The 23,952-nt window shown below is 46.7% G+C and overlaps 5 protein-coding genes across 13 annotated transcripts in view; 3 read left to right on the top strand and 2 right to left on the bottom strand.

Moving 5' to 3' along the window:
• The first annotated feature begins 152 nt into the window (after nt 1–152).
• On the top strand, nt 153–3,650 carry zdhhc12b (zinc finger DHHC-type palmitoyltransferase 12b). Of its 2 annotated transcripts, none has more exons than XM_020112454.2 (5): nt 153–566; nt 905–1,044; nt 1,199–1,291; nt 1,804–1,970; nt 2,051–3,650. In XM_020112454.2, exons 1-5 carry the CDS (start codon nt 470–472, stop codon nt 2,364–2,366), a joined length of 813 nt encoding a protein of 270 aa, XP_019968013.1. In that variant the 5' UTR covers nt 153–469; the 3' UTR covers nt 2,367–3,650. The 2 variants fall into 2 exon arrangements, with proteins under 2 accessions (XP_019968013.1, XP_019968009.1); XM_020112450.2 differs by having other exon boundaries at nt 1,801–1,970.
• On the bottom strand, nt 3,634–13,183 carry pkn3 (protein kinase N3). Its single transcript, XM_069513317.1, has 22 exons — nt 12,927–13,183; nt 11,098–11,374; nt 10,847–11,016; nt 10,093–10,216; nt 9,753–9,904; nt 9,454–9,664; nt 9,169–9,351; nt 8,655–8,764; nt 7,807–7,950; nt 7,642–7,717; nt 7,133–7,286; nt 6,822–6,912; nt 6,619–6,680; nt 6,232–6,301; nt 5,994–6,085; nt 5,703–5,879; nt 5,553–5,615; nt 5,391–5,467; nt 5,169–5,311; nt 4,943–5,050; nt 4,746–4,826; nt 3,634–4,425 (listed from the first exon to the last, which is right to left on the bottom strand). Exons 1-22 carry the CDS (start codon nt 12,945–12,947, stop codon nt 4,225–4,227), a joined length of 2,787 nt encoding a protein of 928 aa, XP_069369418.1. The 5' UTR covers nt 12,948–13,183; the 3' UTR covers nt 3,634–4,224.
• Nucleotides 13,184–13,952: 769 nt separating this feature from the next.
• Nucleotides 13,953–18,555, top strand: setb (SET nuclear proto-oncogene b). Its single transcript, XM_069513331.1, has 8 exons — nt 13,953–14,192; nt 15,474–15,531; nt 15,754–15,896; nt 16,013–16,116; nt 16,207–16,320; nt 16,613–16,783; nt 16,932–17,063; nt 17,148–18,555. Exons 1-8 carry the CDS (start codon nt 14,123–14,125, stop codon nt 17,166–17,168), a joined length of 813 nt encoding a protein of 270 aa, XP_069369432.1. The 5' UTR covers nt 13,953–14,122; the 3' UTR covers nt 17,169–18,555.
• Nucleotides 18,556–19,100: 545 nt separating this feature from the next.
• Nucleotides 19,101–22,292, top strand: dync2i2 (dynein 2 intermediate chain 2). Of its 2 annotated transcripts, none has more exons than XM_069513328.1 (9): nt 19,101–19,412; nt 19,629–19,883; nt 19,971–20,080; nt 20,260–20,417; nt 20,509–20,618; nt 20,856–21,014; nt 21,139–21,371; nt 21,464–21,621; nt 21,939–22,292. In XM_069513328.1, exons 1-9 carry the CDS (start codon nt 19,335–19,337, stop codon nt 22,175–22,177), a joined length of 1,500 nt encoding a protein of 499 aa, XP_069369429.1. In that variant the 5' UTR covers nt 19,101–19,334; the 3' UTR covers nt 22,178–22,292. The 2 variants fall into 2 exon arrangements, with proteins under 2 accessions (XP_069369429.1, XP_069369428.1); XM_069513327.1 differs by having other exon boundaries at nt 19,208–19,412; nt 21,106–21,371.
• Nucleotides 22,245–23,952, bottom strand: part of sptan1 (spectrin alpha, non-erythrocytic 1) — a 26,768-nt gene continuing 25,060 nt past the window's right edge. For all 7 annotated transcript variants that reach the window (XM_069513316.1, XM_069513310.1, XM_069513311.1 and 4 more), the window contains 5 exons: nt 23,719–23,915; nt 23,586–23,639; nt 23,360–23,506; nt 22,765–22,912; nt 22,245–22,671 (listed from right to left, as the gene is read on the bottom strand). In XM_069513316.1, coding sequence (XP_069369417.1) covers nt 22,546–22,671; nt 22,765–22,912; nt 23,360–23,506; nt 23,586–23,639; nt 23,719–23,915 — 672 coding nt within the window. In that variant the 3' untranslated portion in view covers nt 22,245–22,545. The remainder of the gene's footprint in view (nt 22,672–22,764; nt 22,913–23,359; nt 23,507–23,585; nt 23,640–23,718; nt 23,916–23,952) is intronic.

The following is a 23,952-nucleotide window of genomic DNA, read 5'->3' as shown; positions in this document are numbered from 1 at the left end:
ATGAAAATAGTCTCTGATGTTCGTTGTAGAATAAATGTTCATATAAACATTCTGTATATTACTGTTATTAATTAAATCCAGGTCGAGAGACCGGGGATGTTTTTCTCTTGTCTCTGCCGACCACCGTACCCTGAGTCGTCATGTGACCGGTGCTGACCAATGAGAGCAGAGAGAGAGGACAACAGAAAACAAGCGGACGCTCCGTGTCCCAATAATCTGAGTCTGACTTTGATCTGACTTTGATCTGGCTTTGATGTGAGTTGACTCCAGGGTCCATGTTTATTGAACCGCTGGTTTATTTCCGGTCTCAAATTATTATTTCCTTCAGTCTCCGGTGGAGTCGCTGCGGTGGTCGCCGCTAGGGGGCGCGACAGCGGGACGTCGTTAACGCTCTGGACGAATGTTTTTATCGTTAGTTCGTCGCTAACTGTGCGTGTGAACGTGCACGATGCAGTGACATGTGAGGACCATGTTTAAGAACGTGTTCGGGTCCGGGTTCGTGGTGAGAACCGCTCATGTGATTCTGACCTGGGTCATAACGTTGATTCTGTTCCTGCACGACACAGGTGAGACACTTCAGGACATGTGTGTCCACATATGGAATTTAAAGAACATTCCTCATCCTACAGATACTCACATGTATAATTACATCAGAGTACAATCTGAGGCAGATACTTTGTAGTAAAACACATTAATCATGATAGTTATTGATATCGACTGATATCAGAATGTGTATCTGATCGTCCAAATACAAACTAATAATCTAATAGGATAAATATTAATGCTCATTCTGTGGAATCTAAACATAACAAACAAGGTTGATTCTGATTGGTCCTCATATCTGACCTGTGGGTCATGTGACTGAAACCCACCTTTAATGAAACCTGGTGTTTCTGTGTGACAGAGCTGAGGAAGCAGGAGGAGACGGGTCAGCTCGTCCAGCCCGTCCTCTTCGTTCTGCTCGTGCTCGTGTCGGTGCTGCTCTACTTCGCCGTCTCTCTGATGGACCCGGGCTTCATCCTGTCAGACGACAGTGATTTACAGGTGAGTCGTGACCACGGTCGAGACGAAGACTCATCAGGAGCGTGAACATCAGATCTGTGATATTTCAAAATGTTTATGATAAAAGCTTGAACAGAAACCGAGTCGTTGCTCCTCTCACCTCTTTGTCTCTTTTGTCTCCTCTGTGTCGCTTCAGTTCACGTTGGGAGTGACGGAGGAGCAGCAGGACATGATCCCGCCCACCACCAAGTCCCTGCGACAGCGCCGCTGCGGACACTGTCTGTTGCAGGTACGACGCCTGCCTTGCGCCGCCACCGGCTCAGTTTATTTTAGTTAACATCCTGCAAAACTTTTCTACCCAAGTGTTGAAATGATTCTTGATTTGACGGTAAATGAAACTCAAGGTTCTTTACGGAGCTTTTAACCACATTGTTCAGATGTTTTCAGTGACAGAGGAAGAAGTGATGAAGACTGAAGTGTGGTTGAAAGCTCTGGAAGCAGCAGGATGTTGAGTGACGTCATTGTTCAGCGTTCAGTCAGAAACATGAGTCTTGAACCATCGGTGGTTTAGAATAACTGAGCGGGTCTATGTTACACAAGCACACGACCTCCAGTGAACACGTATGATACAGGAGCGTGTGCGTTAGCGTGAGCGTGTAAACGAATCATCAAACCTAAAGTCTCTGATTTATATTAAACTGTGAACACTTCTAAAAGTCTTTAATTACTCACAACTCAAGTTTAAAAAAAACCCATTTAAACTATTTGTCTTCTAAACACATCGACCTCCATTTCAAGCAGCAGCCAATGAGATCGAAGCACTGCCAGACGTGTCAGCACTGCGTGCGGCGTTACGACCATCACTGCCCCTGGATCGAGAACTGTGTGGGTGAGAGGAACCACCGCTGGTTTGTGCTGTACTTGGCCGTGCAGCTGCTGGTGCTGCTGTGGGGGCTTCACATCGCCTGGTGAGTACGACTCTGTCCCCTCGTCTCCGCTGTGGTCGTAACGCCTCCACACATCCTATGTCTCCTGCTTGTCCCCCCAGGACGGGGTTCAGCTACGCCCCCATCTGGCAGCTGTGGCTGCGGACCAACGGCATGCTGCTGGCCGTGGCCGTGCTGGTGGCTCTGCTGTCGCTCATCGTCTTGCTCCTGCTCGGCTCGCACCTCTACCTGGTCTCTCTCAACACCACCACCTGGGAGTTCATGTCACGCCACCGCATCTCCTACCTCAAACACTGCGGCGCCGACGAGAACCCGTTCGACCGCGGCACCTTTCACAACCTGTGGGGTTTCTTCTGCGAGTGGGGCACCGTGGTGTGGGAGCAGGTCTACTTCAGGGAGGGCAGCGACCAGGTGTAGGAACAAACGTCACGAACAGACTGAGACGTGACGTCGTGAAGATTAAACTTTCCTTGTGTGCAGTTTACCTTTTATATATCGGCACCTGTGTTTTTGTGCCATAACTCTGCATCGTTCACTCTGCACGTTCCTCCTCTCAGTGCTTTGTGTTGTGCTCCACATGATTCCACAGATCCAGAATATCTTCTCCTCTGATCACGGCTGTGAACAGAATAAAAACAGTCTGGTGTTTCCTCAGAGTGAGACATCAGCTCCTCGTTAACGTCTCTGCAGACGACATGTTACCAGCAGCCGTTTACAATCATTCAGACTTTTCATTTCTTTATTGCCTGCAGGCACTTTCAGGTTGAGTGTTGACTCGTCCCACTGAACTCTGACTCCTCTGAATCATTGATGTGGAGTTGTCACCGTCACATGGTTAAACCTGACAACTGGACTGTTCAATAATTCTGAACTTTACTCTTGATACCTTATATTTAGCGTCACTAGTTCAGATCAATGGTTTTTATGTTCACTCGATCAAGTTGGACATTTTGTTTTCACGTGTTAACTGACTGAATTATTTATTCTGTACAGAGGATTAACAGCGTCCATGTCTTAAACAGACCAGAGCTGTGTCCACAAACATAAACTGTTCATATTCAGGTTGATCATTAAATTAGTGTTTTATTGTAAAATGTCTTCACGCTCCAACGTTCAGAATCTCTGTCCTCAGACTGTCCATCGCTGCAGCTCCTCTGTTCAGCCTCTGTCTCTTTAAGACCCCCTCCTGTAGTATTGAGGACTGACAGAATGTCTCAGGACAGGAGCTCCCTGTACAACTGACTTTATAACAAGTGAAAAAACACCACTGTTGCTATGGTTACACCTGCGTCCACACTGAACAGCGTTTTTTTTATTTTTTAACTGAAACAGCAGATGCAGCCAAAGTCAGAGAATCTTATTTTTGGAAATGTAAAGGTTGAAGAACTGCACTGTATCATCACTAGTGTTCATCTAACCACTTTGACTTTAAGCTGTTTTAACATCGTATTTATCATTTATTTATTTTCAGGTAGAAAACGTCTTTAGACTTTTGTACGAGTGTTTTGATCGAGAAGTGAAAGTGAAGCAGAAAAGAGTTTGTGCTGTTTGTGTTTGTGTAATGGAAACTTGTGAAAGAGCAATAAGTTATTCTATGAATTCATTCATGTACCTCTGGATTATATGCAATACTGTACTAATGTTTTTTACTACTTTGGAAATTACTGTAAACTTGAATAAATAAATGTTTGATGAATTAAATTTATTCATTCATATTTCCTTCATGTAGTTTTACACTTTACAGGCCGGTTTGTTCTGTCATATTATTTTAAAAAGAAAAACACTGAGAAACATTATAAATTAACTATTTCCCAGTATTTTACATCCCAATAAAAAAACATAGGTCAATGAGACGGCAGTAAACGCTGAGTCATGAAATCAGAGTGAGTGAGTGATGGCCACTGACTAAGTAAAGATGGACGACACGTCTCACTTCCTCTGACTGGCCGGCCAAAATATCTCAGAGACAAACGCTGCCATCTTGGGGCGATGATGTCATTTGCAGTCAGTCTGTGCAGATCAATGGGTGGAGCTGTGGTGTCGAGGTCCCGCCCATACACGCACTCAACCAATCACGAGTCAGTCTCAGCTGTCAATCGTGATGTTTATGAAGTATTCTACAGCCAGCCACCAGGGGGCGATCCAGATGTTTTGGCTTCAGTGAGGGAGCCGTCACGTCGTCCATCTTTATTCCAGCCTCTGACAGACTGGTTCTGATACAAAAAGGCAGTGTTGTCGTCTCCAGGGGTTTGTCGAAGAGGGCGCCCTCCGGTGGTCATCTCATGAACGAGAAGTCAAAGTCGGCAAAGATCTCTTGTTGCTCGGCGGTGAGGATGCACGGAGTCCGTGGAAGCGTGAGCACCGGCTTGAGGCGAGTGAACTCCTCGTCAAAGTTACTGACGTCCTGCGGCGCCCTGATGACCGGCAGGAACGGCGGCTTCAGCTTCTTGGCCAGGAGAGCGTCCCAGTCCATTCCCTGTTCACATTAAAGATCAACACGTTACACATCTACAGACACACAAACATTCTACCGTCATGTACGATTACAATATATTAACTGGTTCAAAATCATAATAATCATTTTAAGTATTAACACTCAACTGACATTCCACCACCTCATGTGCTCTCAGACCTAAACTGTAAATAAAGATGGACGACATGACAGCTCCCAAAAACTGAAGCCCAAGCATCTCAACTGCCCCCTGGTGGCAGGATGCAGTAGGTCATAAACTCCTCTTCCTCGTGCTTTTATTATATTTTTAGCTGCAGAAACGTCTGTTAAAGAAAAATAGAAACCTGGAAGAATCTGTGTCTTTTGATTTCCGAGGCGTCTTCTTCTCCTGCTCCGAGTCTCGTCTCAGGATTCTTCTGCAGCAGCTGAAACAGAGAGGAGAACAGGACCCGTGGCCCTCGGGTCATTCAGAACCCTGAGGTCGAATCAAACGTCCACTGAACTCTGCAGACATTTCAGACGCATTTGATCGGAGACCAACCTTCTGAACGAGCGACACCGACTCTGGAGACAGGAAGCGAGGGAATCGCACGTCGTCGTTGACGATGCTGTCGAACACCTCCTCCTCATCATCGCCTGGGAAGGGCGACTGAAGGAGAACAAAGAGAATCACGAACTTAACGCTCATCAACAGAACTTCAGCTCCTGTAGTGAAATGACTGTGTAGCGGTCATGTGACTTCAGGAGTGGACGGAGGTAGTACCGACCTCCCCCACCAGCATCTCGTAGATGAGAACCCCCAGCCCCCACCAGTCCACACTGCGAGTGTAGTTGTTGTCAGTCAGAACCTCTGGAGCCAGAAACTCCGGCGTGCCGCAGAAAGTCGAGGTACGATCCCCGTGTCCCATACCTGCACATGGAGGAGAAAACGTTAACGTCACAAAGGAGAAGCTTTTCCATTTTCCATTATATTAGAAGAATGTCTTTACCTTCTTTGCACAAACCAAAGTCTGCTATCCTGACAAAACCATCAGCATCCATCAGCAGATTATCCAGCTTCAGATCCCTGAGACACAAACAGACACGATGATGATGATGATGATGATGATGGAAACACTCAGCTCCGACTGAAAGCTGTCCTGAGGAGTCACCTGTAAACGATGTGGTTCTGATGGAGGAACTCCAGACCGAGCAGCACGCAGGAGGAGTAGAACCTTTACACGAGAACAGACAAACCTTTATTTTACAGAATAAACAAGAGAGACCGGATCAGACCGGATACATAAAGGACGTGTTCTCACCGTGCTTGTTTGTCCGTGAAGATGCTGGTGTGAATGTGCGTCATGAGGTCTCCTCCTGAAGAGTACGCCATCACAAAGCACACGTGGTCGGAGGTCTGGAAGCAGCCGTACAGGTTGACCAGGAACGGATGTTGAGACGTGTTGATGACTTCAAAGATTCTCTTCTCACACATGAGGCTGAAAACAAACAGAGCTGGTTTCTCACCGCGCTGTTTAAACACGATGAAGAACGAAGCAGCGGAGAGAAGAATCGACTCTTCGAGTTGGTTAAGTCGCAGAGACACTTCTTACCTGTCGACCTCGTCTCGTGTCACAATGTCGCCCTTCTTCAGGGCTTTGATGGCGAACAGTTTCCCTGACTTCTTATACTCTGCCAGCAGCACCTTCGATCAGCCACAACGAGAAGGAGAATATTTAACACTGGGACACTTTGTTTCTAGGACACAATCACGATCGGACAGGAAACAATGTCCTGACCCTCGACGCCACCAGGAGGCTCCGAACCCTCATGTCTCCGAGTGTTGTTTACCTTTCCAAAGTGACCTCGTCCCAGGACGGAAATACAGTTGAAGTCGTGCATCTGCAGCGCTTCATCTCGCCTGCAGGGGAAAACAAGAGGCACAAATATTAAACAGTGCAGATTCACATTTTCACAACTTGTCTCCTGTGACGAGGAGTTTAGATTCTTCTTCTGCCCAAAACACTAAAACATTCTTTCTACATAAAAACTTTGATGCAACACTGTGGATGTTAGAATCCGTCTCTTCTCATGAATATTATAAATATTTTGTTTTTGAATCGTTTAGTTATTCTGCTATTTTCTAAAAATCTGTTTGTGTCGTTGTTCGAATCCTGTTGTGTTCGTATGAACTAACTCCAAAAAACAAAACGGCAGAGAAAGCAGAGAACTTCTTACTGAGGAGGAAGATGGACGGACGCTTGTCTGTTCGGCTTCGGACTCTTGTTTTCACGTGGAGACTTTTTTTCACCAGATAAACAGACACATCAGCAGATGAATGAAACAAACTCACTGTCTCACAGGTTTAATTAGACATTTGCACTTGATATAAATATTCCTGAACATCAGCTACTCGTGTCACTGAACCGTGAGTTTCTTACCAGCAGAGAATCTTTAATGTTCCTTCTCGAGCGATGTGGAGATCGTCCAGGTTGATCTTCAACAAAGTTTAGATTCTTGACGGCAGCTTCTCTGATGAAAACAAAAACACACAGAGGTCTGTAAATAAAACTTGAAATATCTCAGACGTCAATAATCGGATTCTAAAAACACTCATGATGCTCTGCACCTTCTCTCTAACCTCAGTCGAGACTCTGAGTCAGTGGGTTAAACTACGTGAAGACTCTAATAGCTCACTTTTCAAAATGTGTTTTCATAGACGAGACAAAGAGACGTCTCAGAGGAACCTTACTGCGACTGAGGAGCGGGGGAGGGGCCGGAGTGAGGGCCCGCTAACGGAGGACTCATGGGATCCAGGGAGCTGCAGGGAGGCAGGATGCTCATCATCAAACGGCCCCAGGTGGCAAAGTTCATGTTCATCTGAGCGGCACGCAGGAAGTCCTTCCCTGTGGACGGAAAGACGGAATGAACGGGTAGATTCATATAAATATCTAGTGAACTGAAATGTGCTCTCATAGTTTTATTGGTTTATTCAGCCGCTGCACGAAGACAGAGCTTCAAACCTGTAACGAGCTGAGATCATGAGAGTTTAGAGAGAAAATGAGGTTTGAGCTCTAATGTATTTGAAGATGATCAAAACTAAATGTCGTTTGTTAACGGTCGTGTAATTGATAAACACTGTGACACAATGATTTGAATCTGTTTGTGACTGGAACTCTGTGGTTCATGATATTTCAATCAACAGATCCACCGACTATCGAAATTGAACTCATAAAATGAAATATGAATAAATGAAGTTGCCTTTTTCTTTTGGGAAAATCCTCCTCTGCCTCTGGAGTTTGGAACATCGCTCGATGACGGGTTTGATAAACGTCACCTGGAAACAAACAAGATTTAAATACGATGAGTAGAAGTGTAGTTTAATTTAAACGTCATGCAGGCGTCAGAGGAAATGAAAGTGAGGACCTCGATGAAGAGGATGCCCTGAGGCTCCAGCTGCAGACACATGCCGTGTCGCTGGTTATCCAGGAAATCCTCCAACCGCAGGAACTTCACTCCGCTCAGCGCACGCCAGTCTCTCCAGTACACGGCGATCTCCAGCTCCCTGGACTGGAACCACATAACAAACAGATTCGTTTTTTATTTCTATGTTTCGACCTGTAAAAGTCACATGGACGGAGAGAAGTCCAGGACCTGAGAGGGTTTAACCCAACAGGAACTAAACCTGCCTCGTTACTCAAGGTGCAGCGTGTAGGATTTACTGTCATCTAGAGGTGACGACGGTTGAAGCATCGATATAAAAACCAGAGTCTTCAGCAGCAACGCTGTTTATGGTTCAAACCAGATTAGAGCAAATGTCGGAGGATTAGTGTCGGGATTACACGAGAAGGACGATCATGGACACACGGACCAGAAGTCGGAGCGGTTACTGTTCTCGGGCTGTTGACAGATGTTCAACATTAGAGGAGACGCTCTGATGTAAAACGTTATGAAATCGAGGATCAGCAGAAATCAAACTAACAATTCTTTATCGATTTATCAGATTATTTTCCTGATGAATCGATTTGATGTTGAAAATGTGAGATCTTTGTTTTGATCCCTTTGATGCAAAGAAAACAAGAAACTATTCACATTTATAAAACTGATTAAACAAAGAATAAGTGAAATCTGTCATGTAAAGAATATTTTCTATCTATTTCAAATCAAATCTAGATTTTTAAAACACGTCCGTCCTCACATCAGTGAGTGGATTTAAAAACAAGCTTGTGGCTCAGATGTCATTTACGTTGCTTAGTGAAGTGAAAGTTTCTGACCCTTTCCAGTTCAATGCTGAAGCTCTGGCCCCAGGCCTCTTTACCCAGCTGTCTCCAGTGTGTGTGTCCCACGATCCTGTTGTCCACCTTCAACACAGCGCTGATCTCCGCTGAGACGCAGAGACGCAACACGGTTAATCACAGAGGCTGTGCACGTCTGAGGTTCACATGAAGTAGAGTCAGATATATTGTTAACTGCTGTAAATACACAGAGAGACCGTCTCCAGCCGTAATAATACACGGAAAATAAATATGGATTAAATGACAGCGTGAAGAATTCTGATAGCCCCCTGGTGGCTGGCTGCAGTATAGGTCATAAACTCCATGTTAGCAGATGGGACATGGACCAAGCTCCTGAGTTAAATTAATTTGTCCAAAGATAAGTTATGACCTACACTCACCATCCACCAGGGGGCGATCCAGATGTTTTGGACTAACTTTTGAAGAGTTGTACTGACGTCCGTCTTTGTTTAGTCGTCACCACACAGTGTATTTACAGATGGTGTGAACTTACAGGACAGGTCGTCGGCCTTGGTCGTCTTTCCATTGGCACTGCGTCCTGATAGGCCGGCTCTCACCTTCAGAGACTTTCCGTCCGAGACGCTTCCAGAACCGGGCGGGACGCTGGTCACGCGGCCACGGCCTGGAACCGACTCCAGCAGGTCCTGGCAGCCCATCAGACAAACCTCCAATCGACCTGAAACATCAGGCAAATTGTCAAATGTTGCAGAAATGAGGAATAAGAAGCGGTCGGAGTGACTAGTAAATAAAATAAGTAGATGTAGACATGAGCGGGGACCTGTTAGACTGGCGGGTTTGAAGAAGGAGGACGAGGACAGAGCGGTGGACTGTTTCTTTGGCGTGCCGTACGACAGCGAGGTTCCAGACACTAACTCCTCTTTAATGGCAGCGTGTTTGGGATGATCCTGAGGCAGCTCGCTCAGACGTGTCTCCAGGGAGAGACGCAACAGATCCACCTTCTGAGACGACTCCTGCATTCGTGTCTGAGCCTGAGGGACACACACACACACATACACGCTGCAGGAGATCGTCCGGGTCACACTCGTTCACAATCTCCTGAACTATCATCATACACACCTCCGCCAGTATTCTTCGATCCTGGATCTTTCGCCCGCTCAGCTGCCTCACCACGTTTTTAGCCCCCTCTGCTACGGCCGACTCGATCTTCATGTGGTGCATGAGTTCAGCCACACGCAGCTCCACGGGACTGATCGTCTCCACGGCCGGACCTGATGCAGAGAAACCACCTGAGACATTACATGTTGATATGATAATAAAAACATGTCAACCTCAATGAATGGAACTCTTCTGTCTCAAAACACAAAGATTGAATCAACACTGTCCAGAGTCTGAAGTTTGAGTGTGAAGTCCCTGAACGTTTGCTCTCAGAACTCTGAGCTAATGTTTTTTTTTTTACCATTGGTTCCGTCTCGCTCTTCGTCTCTGGCCTGACTGACTTTAACAATCTGCATCCGCAGCAGCTCGATCTTGGTGCGACTGTCCTGCAACATCTGCTGAGCCGTCGACAGCATCTTCCTGTCCTGGAAAACAAAACGGACGAGTGAAGAACCTTCACCTCTGTCTGCTGCTTTTGAACTGATTCATGAAACCGACTGATACACAGAATACTAAAGAAACTGGAAGATAATCACATGCTCCTGAAATACTACTGGAGCCCAGGAAGCTGGCTGATGTTAGAATGTCTTGTAAGAAGAAAATGAAGTCACTAAAAATATAGTTTCTACATCTCAAAGCACATTTCATACACAGGCCGTAAATTATCTGCTTTATAAAGCATGACACGTTAATTTAGACGTAAGCAGAAGGTTTTGAAAACAGAAAGACATTTTAATGAAAGTGTCCTTGTGTCCTTAATGTGTTTGTTTCCTCCTCCGTCCTTTCTAACGCTTCCTGCTGTTACAGCCGTTCACAGCACGAGTGGGTGTGAAGTCAGTGCTGTGAGAAACCACCTCCTCAGCGTGACCGTGAGTGTGTGCAACAGAAAACCCTTTGTGTCATTGCATCCTACAAAAAAACTGTTTTGAGGATGATGCGTTAAAAAAGTAATAACATTCACAAACCAGAAAACCCACAAAAGACTGGCGAGCAAAGAGCTGCTGCACTTATGCACGCTGCCGTCTCGCCCAGTGCGTGCTGCGTCTCCTCCGTACCTTCACGGAGCTGTTGGTGTACGTGTGGATCATGTTCTCCGCGCCCTGTTTGACTTTGGTTTCCATGGTGAGCTGTTTCTTCAGAGTTCTGACTCGACCGGCCACAGGTGACATGACGTCTTCCCACTGACACGACTCTGCTGACTGAGCCTCTTCTTCTTCCAGACTTCCTGTGTAAACATTAGGGCTATTTATATTGGATACTTATATATAAACTCTACAAACACACAGTGCGTCCTCTGTGTACTCACCTGTGGGGCTGTCTCTCTCTCTACCCATCGACCTGGCGTTCAGCTCCTGCAGCTCCCAGTGTAACTGGTCCAGTTTGCGGCTCGAGGCCTTGAGTTGACCCTCCACATCGGCGGCGCTCTTGCGATTGGTGACGGCCCGTCGCAGCCTCTCGGCCGCCTCCTTGATCTTCAGCTCCCGCTGGATCTCCTGCCTGAGCAGAGTACGAGCATCTTCCAGACGCTGCTGGAACTCTGGGTCCAGAATGTCCACCTCGTCCAGACCCCGCAGGTTTCCGTTCTGAGAGACACACACACTACAGCTTCAGTGTCTGTGGCTTGTACAGTTAGAGATAAATAATCATAACAGACTTTATTCACCCACGAATCATTTCTATAAAAACATGTTAACACAAAGACGTGACAGTCACACATACAGATGACACTATGCCTCCCCCTTGTGGACGAGCTCAAAACTACAACAGCAACTTCATTTTCATTAGCCTCAGTTGTTCAGCCCATATCTTTGTGTGTGTGTGTGTGTGTGTGTGTGTGTGTGTGTGTGTGTGTGTGTGTGTGTGTGTGTGTGTGTGTGTGTGCGTGTGTATATATATTCTATGGTCCACACCAGTTTGTTTTACGTCCGGATTGATTTTAAATGTCTTCACATCAAATACAAACAAAAGCTATTTTTGCAAATTGCAGTTCAACCATTAAAGATTTGAAGATGTTTTTTAAATCAGGAGAAAATGTGACTTTATTTCATAAAACTTGTTGAGCTGAAGACTCTAGTTACAAATTTACCTTTTTTATCTTTTAATCGGAGCCCGACTGATCTGGATGCGTGGGGCCGATGTCTGATCCCAACATATCAGTTAGTTTTAAATGTGTCGTTATCTGCACTTTAGACGAGGTTTGATATTTTACAGTTCAACCATGAAGTTTAATAAATAACTTAGATGTAAAGAAAAACAAAATATACACAACTCGAATTAAGAAAATAAATATAAACATACCTGCACATCTCTATGTTCATTATTCATATTCACTCATCGTTCATTGTGTAAAATAAGTTTTCATATCAGATCATTTAGAGATTTAGACACTGACATGAGTCTGACTGTGAGATGAAACTTCTGGTTATTCAAAGAAGTGATTTCTTTAATCACACAAACGTGTGCGACCATGTTTACATCACACCTGTGGGAAACTCACAACCGAATTAGAGGGTGCTGATGATTAGTTCTCCTGTGTGGGAACACAACAGGTTGTGTCAGTCGTGTCAGTCGTGTCAGTCGTGTCACACATTGTTTGTTGTCAAAGTTCAGTTTGAGCAGGAACTCTAGATCCTCTGGAGACACGCCTCCTGTCAATCAAAACCAACCTGTCCCAGGAAGAATCAAACTTTGAGAAGTTTCATTCAACACGAAGACAAATAACATGAAGATGCTCAGTCTGACAGCGACACGCTCCCTCTGTCAGAGAGGAGGCTTCCATCACAGTCTGACCGTGGATGATGTCACAGTCTGACCGTGGATGATGTCACAGTCTGACCGTGGATGAGGTCACAGTCTGACCGTGGATGATGTCACAGTCTGACCGTGGATGATGTCACAGTTTGGTAGAAGCTGGAGGAAGTTTCAGGATAATAAGTGAAGCCATGTCGGAAGAGTTTCGGTTAAAGTGCTCGTGTGACGGACACAAACACCGGAAGTGAGAAACAAACCAGACTAACAGGAAAGTCCAGCGCGTGCGTGTTATTTAAGTCACCTGTACGTCAGTTGTTGGCAGGTGTGTGACGTCACCGGCAGGTAGAAAACAGCTTTTGAAAGAAGTTGCGTCATGAAACGTACCTGAAGAGATGGAGCGGACATGGTGGCGGTCAGGGGTACATCCGGGGGGGGGGGGGGGCTGCCCGCACTCGGTCCTGTACAGGTGGAGGAGCAGGTGACACCGGTTAGCCTGGCTAGTTTCTCTTAGCTTCTCTTAGCTTCTCGTAGCTTCTCTCGGTCTGTCTCGTGCTGTCGTGTGGAGCCGGAGCTCCTCTCCTCTCGTCGCTCACCTGAGCCGCAGGTGAGTGATCGTCTCGCGCAGCTCACAGACTCCGACTGAAGTTTGAATCAGACCAACTGGCACCGGCGCGACTGTGACGTCAGCGGCCAGTCAGCGCCCTGATTGGACGGCGGGGTGGTGATGACACCGAGGCGGCAGGAGCCAATCGGGTTGGATTATTGAGTTCACCTGCCGAGGTACCTGCAGCCTATAATAAAGAAGAAAGATTCTATTACTTCTTTTAAACAGTCTTTGATAAAGAATGACTCCAAATATTCATATTACGTCTCTTTTACTTGTTATGTATTATTTAAAATGAATTAAACGGAAAAACTTTATTCAACTTCATTTATGTCGAACTTTTCTCACCAATGTCAGAGAGAATGCGTAAAAACAATAACAATTGTAAATTCAAGTCAAGATGACAAAGTTATTTGAGTCTGTGTCGCAGATCACAACTTGTCTCATGGAGCTGAACAGAATGTACAAGGTGTGACTTCTGCTCTTCACACTCGAACAGCTGATGTCAACTATTATATACATACTTGTGTTATAAACATACATGTTATATAAATACATATATGTGTTGTTTACATACATGTTATATAAATACATACATGTGTTGTATACATACATTTTATATAAATACATACATGTGTTGTATACATACATTTTATATAAATACATACATGTTATATAAATACATACATGTTATATAAATACATATAAACAGATAACTGTGTAAGTTCAGCTCCTTTATGGCCCCTGTCATGTAAACTGTAGTGTCGCCCTCCCGCCGCCTGGAGGCAGCAGAGCACAGTGAACGTGTTGACGGACCTGGTTCTCGGAGAGAAACAAGCAGAGCTGTGCGGGTTCCTCCTGATCGTGCGTTCGGACTCACGCACTGTAGAAGGTGGAAGAAACTTTCATCGTGCAGAGAAGAGCTAAACTCCCCCGGGACACGCAGCGGGTCTAAAGAGACGCGGAGAACCTGAACATGTCGGCCTCATCGGCGAAAGTCAGCCGGAAGGAGAATTCAAACCACGACGGAGCGGACGAGACCTCCGGTAACGTTAAAGAATGGCGGTTATCCTCTCTACGCCATTTTCATTTGTTTACCGTCGTGTTGTTATTTCCTCCGTAGTTCACAGAAAACCACCGAGAGCTGCGCACAAACACTAAGATTCATATTCTCCACCTGACTGACGTAGAAGCAGCAGCTGCTGCAGAGGTAGCATGCTAACAGGAGCTAACTGAAGCCAGCGTTGTGGGTTAGCTGTTAGCTCCCTGTGGCTAACAGGCCAGTGTTTGCTTTGTGCTGTTAGCTTCACGTCCACATGTCGCACGGTTCGTGTTCGAGTCTGCACCGACGAGCCGCGGTAGCACGTTAGCATCGCGCCCGCCTCCAGCCCGGAGAGGCCGAGCCGCGCTCACATCAGCCGCTCAGCGTCTCACAAGCACGCGTGCGAGCTGCGCTTTGTGCGAGTCAGTCGATGGAGCTGCGTGTAAACAGAGTCCGGGACAGCACGTGCGTGTGTGTGTGCGTGTGTGTGTGCGTGTGTGTGTGTGGGGGGGGTGAATGTTCGAGTGTGCACGAGTGAAGAAGCTCGACGAGGTTTAATCTGAGAACATGAGAAACTGCAGAGTTTCATTCAAACCAGGCCGCCTCACTGCAACAGGAAGCTGCAGGAGGCTGAGGTCTGAGCCCCCCCCACACTGACACACACTCACACACACTGACACTCACACACACTCACACACACACAGAAAGTCTGAGATCTAACACATGATCTTAATCAGTTTAAATCACAAACTAGTGTTTAAGTGATCCTACAACAGAAATCAATTAAAATAAATTATCTCAGTTTTTACAAACAGTGATAATGACGTAACAACACATTGAATCTATTGCATAACTTCAAAAGTCGTCATTAATTCCTAAATGTCGTTATTAATCTCTTATGACAGAAATGTAATTATGGTTTGATGTTTTACTATTAACTTTATAAACACAAACTGTACAACCAAACAAATAAATATATATATTTATTTATATATGAAAATATAAATGCTTTTCTGGATGGATTATTCTGTAAAATGTTTTCATATCAGAATCTGAATAGACATTAAATTCTGTTGTTCTCAGTGTGAAATATCTAAGTAGTAGAAGACGTAGAATCAATAAAGTATTTATTGTGTAGAGTATAATGTTGTAAGCCCTCGGCTGACAGTAACCATGGTTACATTAGTAAGTGGGGGAAGCCGTATTTGTTGTATTGAGTGTGTACATGTGTCCTGAAGCTTTTATTTTGAAAGCGTCAATTAAAAAAGTTTTCTTCTCCTTTCAGAAAAAGAGCAACAGGAAGCGATCGAACACATCGATGAAGTTCAGAATGAAATTGACAGGTGAGTTAGTTCAGTTCCATTTTTTATTGGTAATGACAAGTGTGTGTGTGTCTGTCTGTCTGTGAGTGTCTGTGAGTGTGTGTGTGTGTGTGTGTCTGTGAGTGTGTGTGTCTGTCTGTGTGTGTGTGTGTCTGTCTGTCTGTGAGTGTCTGTGAGTGTGTGTGTCTGTGAGTGTGTGAGTGTGAGTGTGGCTGTCTTCTCATTGTGTTTATCTCTTTGCAGACTGAACGAACAGGCTAGTGAAGAAATTTTAAAAGTAGAGCAGCAATTCAACAAACTACGCCAGCCATACTTTCAGAAGCGATCAGAGCTCATAGCCAAAATCCCCAACTTCTGGGTCACAACATTCGTCAACCACCCACAAGGTAAACCGTTGTTTAGTGTTATTTATTTGTCGTGTGTACTTGTGGTCAGTGTATTTATTGATCTGCTTTATGATCTGAAGTGTTAAGTAAGTTGCTGTGTATTTTGTGACGTGTAGTTTCAGCTCTTCTCGGCGAGGAGGACGAGGAAGCGCTTCACTACCTGTCGAGGGTGGAGGTCACCGAGTTTGAGGACATAAAGTCTGGATACAGAATAGATTTTGTGAGTTTGTCGTGTTCACTGTGTGTCTGTGTCTGACCGCTCTCGTTCTGCTGCAGGTGTGACACAGAAATGTTTTGTATTTTCCTGCAGTATTTCGATGAGAACCCGTACTTCGAGAACAAAGCCCTCTCCAAAGAGTTTAACGTGAACGAGAGCGGAGACCCCGTTTCCAAGTCATCTGAAATTAAATGGAAAGCTGGAAAGGTTGGTTTGTGTTTTTCTGTTCATAATTATACGAGGATGTTTTTAATCTCTAGTGTTTTGAAGCGTAGCGACGTCATCATGAGCGTACGACATGATGAGGACAGAGGCCTCAACTTTCTGCCACAAGAAGGAACGTGTGAAATGTTGTGGTTTTTATTTGTGATCGTTCGAACAGACGTGTGTACTTGAGCTTTTCTTCAGTTGTGTCTGAGCAACAATGGTTCAATTTCTATTGTCTTTTCCTCGATAGCTTCATAACTTCCAGTCGTAACGAACACGTCTTCTCCCTCAGGACCTGACGAAGCGTGCAGGTCAGACGCCAAACAAAGCGGGAAAGAAAAGGCAGCACGAGGAGCCAGAGAGCTTCTTCACCTGGTTCACCGACCACTCGGACGCCGGCGCCGATGAGCTGGGAGAAGTGATCAAGGACGACATCTGGCCGAACCCTCTGCAGTACTACCTGGTAGGATCATCGCTTCTCTTTCATGAGGCGTTCGGACACAGAACACATCTGTGCTCAGGCTCAGAGGATCCGAGGCAGCAGGGTGGTAGTTAACTGTCGACGTGGTGATGATGAGCAGAATCAGATTTTAACTTTTAATGTTCCCAAGGTCCCGGACATGGAAGACGAGGAAGGTGACGGCGATGATGACGACGATGAAGAGGGTCTGGAAGACATTGACGAGGGGGAGGAGGAGGAAGGTGAAGATGAGGATGAAGATGGTGATGGAGAAGATGGAGAGGTAAGAACAGCTTCTGAAACACGTCACACAACTTCTTGTCCTCTAGAGGTCGCTGCGACTAACTGCTCTTCCTCTTAATTTCAGGACGATGGCGATGACGATTAAACGTTTCTAACAGCTTTTCGACTCTTTCCCTCCGTCTGTGATCATCCTCTAACCCGTTGGAACAAACTCTTTTGTTTTGGGGGGGGGGGGGGGTTTGTAAAAAAACAAACAACAAAAAAAACCAAGCAGCCTCTTTTTTTTCTTTGCTGTGTGTTGTCAGGCTGTCCGTCCTCTTCCTCCGCAGCCACGACCTGTCCATCATATAATCATGTCTGAAGGTCTGAACACGGCAGGTCTACACGGGTCGCAGCGGGGTGGCTCTGTCATTGAACCTGTTCACACCCGGCACGTACATCCATCCTGACAGATCTGATCGTGTGCTAAGCTCCAAGTTCAGGTGTGAACCCACTCGACGTCGATGCGTAGCGAGATCTCTCAAACCACATCGTGAACGCTGACGAGTTCTGGTTCACTCACGTTCACTTGGTGACCAGACGTTGAATTGTTGCACAACATCAACATGATTTCTGATGTTTTCTCAAACACACAAACACGTTGACGGACACATCTGGAAACCCGGACTCGGTAAAATCAACAGACGGTCTTAGCTAACACAAATAATGTACATGTTTATTTGCATCTTGAGCAGGAAGTGACATCACGTGGTCGCAGAGACACATTAAGGTGTGAACGGACGATCTCGCAGCGCTCCCCGTTGACTCGTATCTCTCAGGATTGACGTTAAACACCAGGTGTGAACGGGGATCATGGTTTCTATTCATCTCCCAAAGACATGGAAAAGAATAAAAAAAATTTGTAGCATTCTGCACGTCATCCTACGTAGATTTCAAATACGTACAATAGCAATTTTTTCTGTAAGATAGGAAATTACAGTTTCTGTTGAAGTTGTGAGTTCAATAAAAATAAGCCATGGTGCAGTGATAACTCAATCATAGCATCCTTAGCCACTTTTATATATAAATGTATATTATAATATATCCAGTGGTGGAGGACTGAGGCTTATTAGAAGTTGCATTTTCCTTTGTGACTTATTGTTCTAATGGAACTGATCGAACGCACCAGCTTGTTTCTTTCCAACTGTTGTAAATGTTTTTTGGGATGTTCATGTATGTTGGTCAGACGGTGAATTATGCACAGTTTAAGAGGTGTGGTGGGGCAGCGCAGGTTTTGACACCGACTCTGGACTTCTGTTAAATAAATTTTCATGATCTTGTTTTTCAGGCAGCCACAACAAAGTTTGAAATGTACATTTTTTATAAAAAAAACAAACTGAAGTCTAATTTTGGGTCTCGGCGTAACATTTTGAGATGGGAGAGAAAAACGATTTCTGTGGAGTCTGCGGCGTTTCTCCTGTTCCACTGGAAACCTGTTCACGTTAAATTAAGTGTACCAGTTGATTTGTTACAATAAATAAATGTGTACATGATGTTTGGAGTTTGTTTCTCCTGCCGTCGTCTTCTCAGGATGATTCATGTGTTCACACTGAGTGAAGGAGCCGGTTTCTAACTCAAGTTTGATTTAACATTCATCTGTTGATCGGTTCACAAACACACTCACCAAATGTTCCGATGATGTGTTGCTCTAAGAACGTTTCAGTCGAATGGTGGAAAAGTTCCAATTTAAACACAAGGAAATATAAATAAGTATTAATGTATAAGCTCAGTTCGAGATTCATTAAAGTTTCATTCGTCTTTTCTCACACTGCTGAAGCTCAAAGTCCAAAATAGATCAAATATATTATTATGAAATATAGAGAGAGCACTTCACCTCTGCACAAGACAAATGGTGTGAATAATAACAATAATGGTGAATAATAATAAAATGCTGAAGTACAATATAAATAAAATGAATCATTTATTAAAAATTATTATTTCAAGTTTCACAGGCACCGGATCAAATACCTGTCATGTCCTTCTCCCGCCAACAGGAGGCGGTCCCTGACCGGAAGTCCTGTGCGTATCCATGGTAACAGACGCTTTAGAGAAAATGGCTTCGTGCGAAGTTTAACCGAGATTCAGTTCAGTTCAGGTTCAGTTCAGGTTAGTTTAGTTCAGGTTAACTTATCTGAGTTAAATTCTGACTTTAGTTCAGGTTTAGTTCTCTCTGAGTTCAGCTTAGCCTAGCTTAGCATATCTTTAAACGGGGATGAAGCGCGTCAGAACTTTATCTTCACGCTGAAGAATCGATGGAGGATTTGCTGTCGCCATGTTTTCAGACGAAGCTTCGGACTCAGTGACGGTTGAGTCCGTTTGGAGGAAGAAACACGAGAGTCACCGAGACACGGTTTGTTTTTATCCTCGGTCAGCTAATGCTCTGCTGCTAGCTGCAGGGCTAACTGTTAGCCAGCTGCAGGGCTAACTGTTAGTTAGCTGCAGGGCTAACTGTTAGCCAGCTGCAGGGCTAACAGTTAGCCAGCTGCAGGGCTAACTGTTAGCCAGCTGCAGGGCTAACTGTTAGCTCTCTGTTGTTCCACGTGATTTAAATGTCGTTGTGTCTCAGAGAGGCTGTCAGACTCCAGCTGTGTCCAGATGTGAGGCAGAGATCCAGAGCGTGTCCACGAGCAGCAGCTCCTCTCAGACAGAACCAGAGCAGCTCCGTCAGCCGCCCCCTGAAGCCCCGGAGCACCCGGAGCCCCCCGGCCTCGGGGCCTTCCTGCAGCGGGTGGAGGAGCTGGTCGTCGGGGAGCTGCTCCGGAACAGCAGGAGTCACGCGTTCGACGGGTTCCAGGTGAACTGGGCGGAGCACAGACAGCTGGTGAGCGGCACCGACCGACCGGGAGGCGGGGACTCATCCTCTGGGCACTGACGGTGTGTGCGTGACGCTGCTCTTCCGTGTTTGCAGGTTTCACGTCTTCACCTACTCCAACATCCGGTCGCCCAGGAGACAGGTCTGCACGTGACCTGCGTGTCCTGGAGCTGCACAGGCTCAGTCGTTGTCTGTGGATACGGTCGGTACGTTCAAACCCAAACATCTGATTTCAAACTGGTTTAAAGGAGACATGACGTGTTGTAGGGAGCTCCTCTTCTCCTCAAACACTCCTGAAGCACCTCCTCAGTCGTCCACACCATGTCCCCCCCCCCCCCTCAGCCTGACACTCTGTTGTGAGACACCTGTCTTCCTCTGTGGACAGGATGGACGATGGAGGCTGGAGCACAGAGAGCTCCTACGTCTGCTCGTGGAACCTGGATCGTCGAGGTCTGAACCCCCGACAGGCTGATCTGGTCATAGATGTTCCCACTGGAGTCACTGCTCTGTGCTGTCACCCCGACAGGCCCGCCCTCCTGGCAGGTACCCCACCGTCCATCTGTCCGTCTGTGCTCTCACATCACAAGCTGAGGACAGACTGATGTAGAGTGTCTGTGTGTGTGTGTGTGTGCAGGCGGTCTGTACAGTGGAGAGGTGGTCGTCTGGGACACCAGTCGGACTCAGGACCCAGTTGTGGCTCTGACGGGGACGTCAGCAGAGAGTCACAGAGAACCTGTCTATCAGGTAACTGACACGTCAACTAGGCCTCAACCAATCAGGAGTGAGTGACAGCTGTCAATCATGTCGTCTCACCCTGTTCCCAATGTTTGTTCGGTTCATGTCCCATCTGCTGACATGGAGGAGGGGTTTATGACCTTTACTGCAGCCAGCCACCAGGGGGCGGTCAAGACCATTTGGCTTCACTTTTTGTGAGCTGTCATGTCGTCCATCTTTATTTACTGTGTGTGTGTGTGTGTGTAGGTGTCCTGGGTGTCCCTGCAGAAGAGAGGAGACTTCGGTGTCCTCAGTGCCGGTTCAGGAGGACGAGTGCTGCTGTGGACGTTGGACTCTGACCAGGGCCGGTTTGTCCTGGACGCCGCCTTCGCCTTCGTGCGTCAGCAGGTCCCTCACAGAGTCAAGGTGAGAGAGGGACCGGAGCCCAGAGGAACTCCAGCAGTTCAGAATAAAAGCCCAGCGATGGTAACAGACCACTGTGTTTTCAAAATAAAAGCTCCCACCGACAGAATGGCTGTTTCTCTGTCAGACTCGGGGCAGCAGCACTGTGGGCGTCACCTCCCTGGCTCTCTCTCCCTGGGACTCCGACACCTTCCTGGTCGGCTCCGAGGGCGGCCTCCTGCTCCGCTGCTCCTTCTCCTCCACGACGCCAGCCGCCGTCTCCTCCGAGGGTCAGAGCGTGACCCCGAGGGCCCCGGCCGTCTTCTCCTTCCGGCCCTGCAGCGGCCCCGTCCACTCCATACACTGCTCCCCTTTTCACAGGTGACAGCGCCACATACAGACCACGCGCAGAAGTGATCAGAGATTATGTTGCAGCTGAGTCGTGGTGACTTCCTGTGTCGTGTTCTCTGCAGGAACTTGTTTGTGAGCGCGGGGACGGACGGTCTGGCCCACGTCCACTCGCTGCTGCAGGTCAACCCGCTCCTCTCGCTCAGGGTCTCCGACTCCTACGTGTTTCAGGTGCAGTGGTCTCCGACCAGACCGCTGGTGTTCGCCGCAGCCACAGGACAAGGTGCAGCATCAAACCTGTGTGTGTGTGTGTGTGTGTCTGATTTAATTTAACTCACTAAAATTCAGACTGTTTAAAACCTGTGAGAGTTAAGATAAAGGAAGTTACTTCATCATAATGAAGATAAAGAATGACATGATCTGGTTCCATTCATTAATACAAACCTGCACGTTTGAGTTTTATGAAAAGGTTCAACTCTAAGACCTCTAAACACCTAACTTTGAGATGAACTCGTAGATTTCTTACGACCTCAGACCGCTGTCACTCAGACCGCTGTCACTCAGACCGCTGTCACTCAGACGTCCTCTCCTCTGTCTCAGGTAAAGTGCAGATATTTGACCTGGGCCGCAGATCTCTCAGACCAGCGGCCACCATCGAGCAGGGAGGAGCCGGACACGCTGCTACGAGTCTGGCCTTCAACGCTCAGAACCCTCACCTGATGGCCGTGGGAAACACGGACGGGACGGTCGGCGTTTGGCAGCTGAGCGCCGACCTGTCGGAGCAGAGCCCGAGAGAGAGCAGCCAGCTGGAGCAGATCGCCAACCAGGTGGCTGAGTGACTAACGTCCGGACAGTTTCCTGCTCCTGTGATGGTGTCGAGTGTGGGAGTGAAATAAAAAGCAGCAGTTTCCAGTTGTAACCAGTAGCGTTTATTAAAGCACACTGCAGTGGTCAGGTTGTTGTTATATTATTCTTACTATTAGGTTCTTAAATTCATTGAGAGCTAAAACAGCTAAAACAATCACATTCAAATGCAGACAGTCACTATGCTATCATGAGAAGCACAACGTTAGAGCGAGATAAATACAGACGGTTGTTATCAGTGAGGATTCCTCGTGCCACAATCATGCAGTTTCAGCTGTGTTCGTGTTGAAGCGTGTGTGTGTTTGGGAAAACGCGTCCCGATTGGTCACTGGCGGGTGAGGGATCAGTTGACGAAGAGCGAGCGGGTGAATTCCACAAAGTCGAAAGCTGACGGCAGCTCGCGGCCCTTGCTGTCGAGGTAGGGCTTCATGTGTGAGAGGCAGTAGTCGGCCTGCTCCTTGCTCAGGTTCTGGAGGAGGAAGAGGAGGAAGAGGAGGAAGTTAGAGCGCTGAGCTGTGACACTGACAGAAGATCCAGAGATGGAGCAGCGAGCTCCACTCACCTGATACAACTCTTCTTTAGTGACGTAGGGTTTGTTCTCGGTGCTCAGAGCTCGGAACGCGCTCTCGATCTCCTCACTGGACTTCACATTCTCTGTCTCGCGGCTGATCATGAACGCCATGTACTCCTGCAACGACACGTTCCCGTCCCTGCACACACACACACACACACACACACACACACAACACATACTTTAGTCTGGAAAGTGTCGGTGCAGTAGTTTGTTACACGTTCAGGCTGATTACACGTTATCATCAGTCAGACTTTTATGGATTGTCGTCCAGGTGGAAATATAAACAACACTTTGTTGTTATCAAACTCTTACGATGAACATTTGAAATTGAAGTTTGATATTTAACAGTTTAACCATAAACACGAATAAAACCAAATATCTAAAACGTGAATGAAGAAAATAAACAGATTTTAATGCAAAATATGAACAAATGTCCGTATTTTCATCTGTTTATTCAGTTTCATTATAAACACAGATTCTGACGCAGCGACTCTACACTGTGGGTAGAGGAGTCTGAGGACACGTTAAAGATAATTAACGCTCTGCGGGTGCGTTTGTTTGACTGTGTTTGCTGGAGTCAGACCTGTTTGGATCCACGGTGTCGAGTATGGCCTCGAACTCAGGATCAGGCTCTCCCTCTTCCACCATGGGCAGGTCGTAGCCCAGCGAGCGCAGACACGACTTGAACTCCTGGTGGTTCAGACGACCGGACTTCTCTTTGTCGAAGTGCCTGTGAAGAGACGTGAGACCGTGAGGATTCAGTCAGACACAGAAACACGTCAGGACGGCAGCAGGTCAGCGCCACGTACTTGAACATCATGCTGAACTCCTTCAGAGCCTCCTCGGTCACTCCTGTGGTGTTTCTGAAAGACAGAGGGACGGACGTGAGCTTTATGTAGACGTGTGTCTCCGGCGATCAGTGACCGTGTTGTTGGCGTGTACCTGGCCTGTATCTGCTGCTCCAGGTTGTGTTGCATCCTCATTCCCAGTTGGTCCAGTTGGTCCCACTGCTGAGCCAGACCCACTGTGCTGTGCTCCGTGTACTTGTTGTCCAAGATCAGCGCTTCCTCCATCGCTGCACCCAAATCCTCGATCTTCTTTAGCTGACTGCGCATCGCCCGGATCTCCTGATGTTTGCGCTACACGAACATCAACACAACCCTTCAGCTCTAGCTT

The sequence above is a fragment of the Paralichthys olivaceus genome, chromosome 18 (assembly GCF_024713975.1).
Source record: "Paralichthys olivaceus isolate ysfri-2021 chromosome 18, ASM2471397v2, whole genome shotgun sequence".
In the NCBI taxonomy this organism is placed as follows: domain Eukaryota; kingdom Metazoa; phylum Chordata; class Actinopteri; order Pleuronectiformes; family Paralichthyidae; genus Paralichthys; species Paralichthys olivaceus.
The sequence above is the reverse complement of the archived record's forward strand: the minus strand, read 5'-3'. Positions and strand labels throughout refer to the sequence as shown.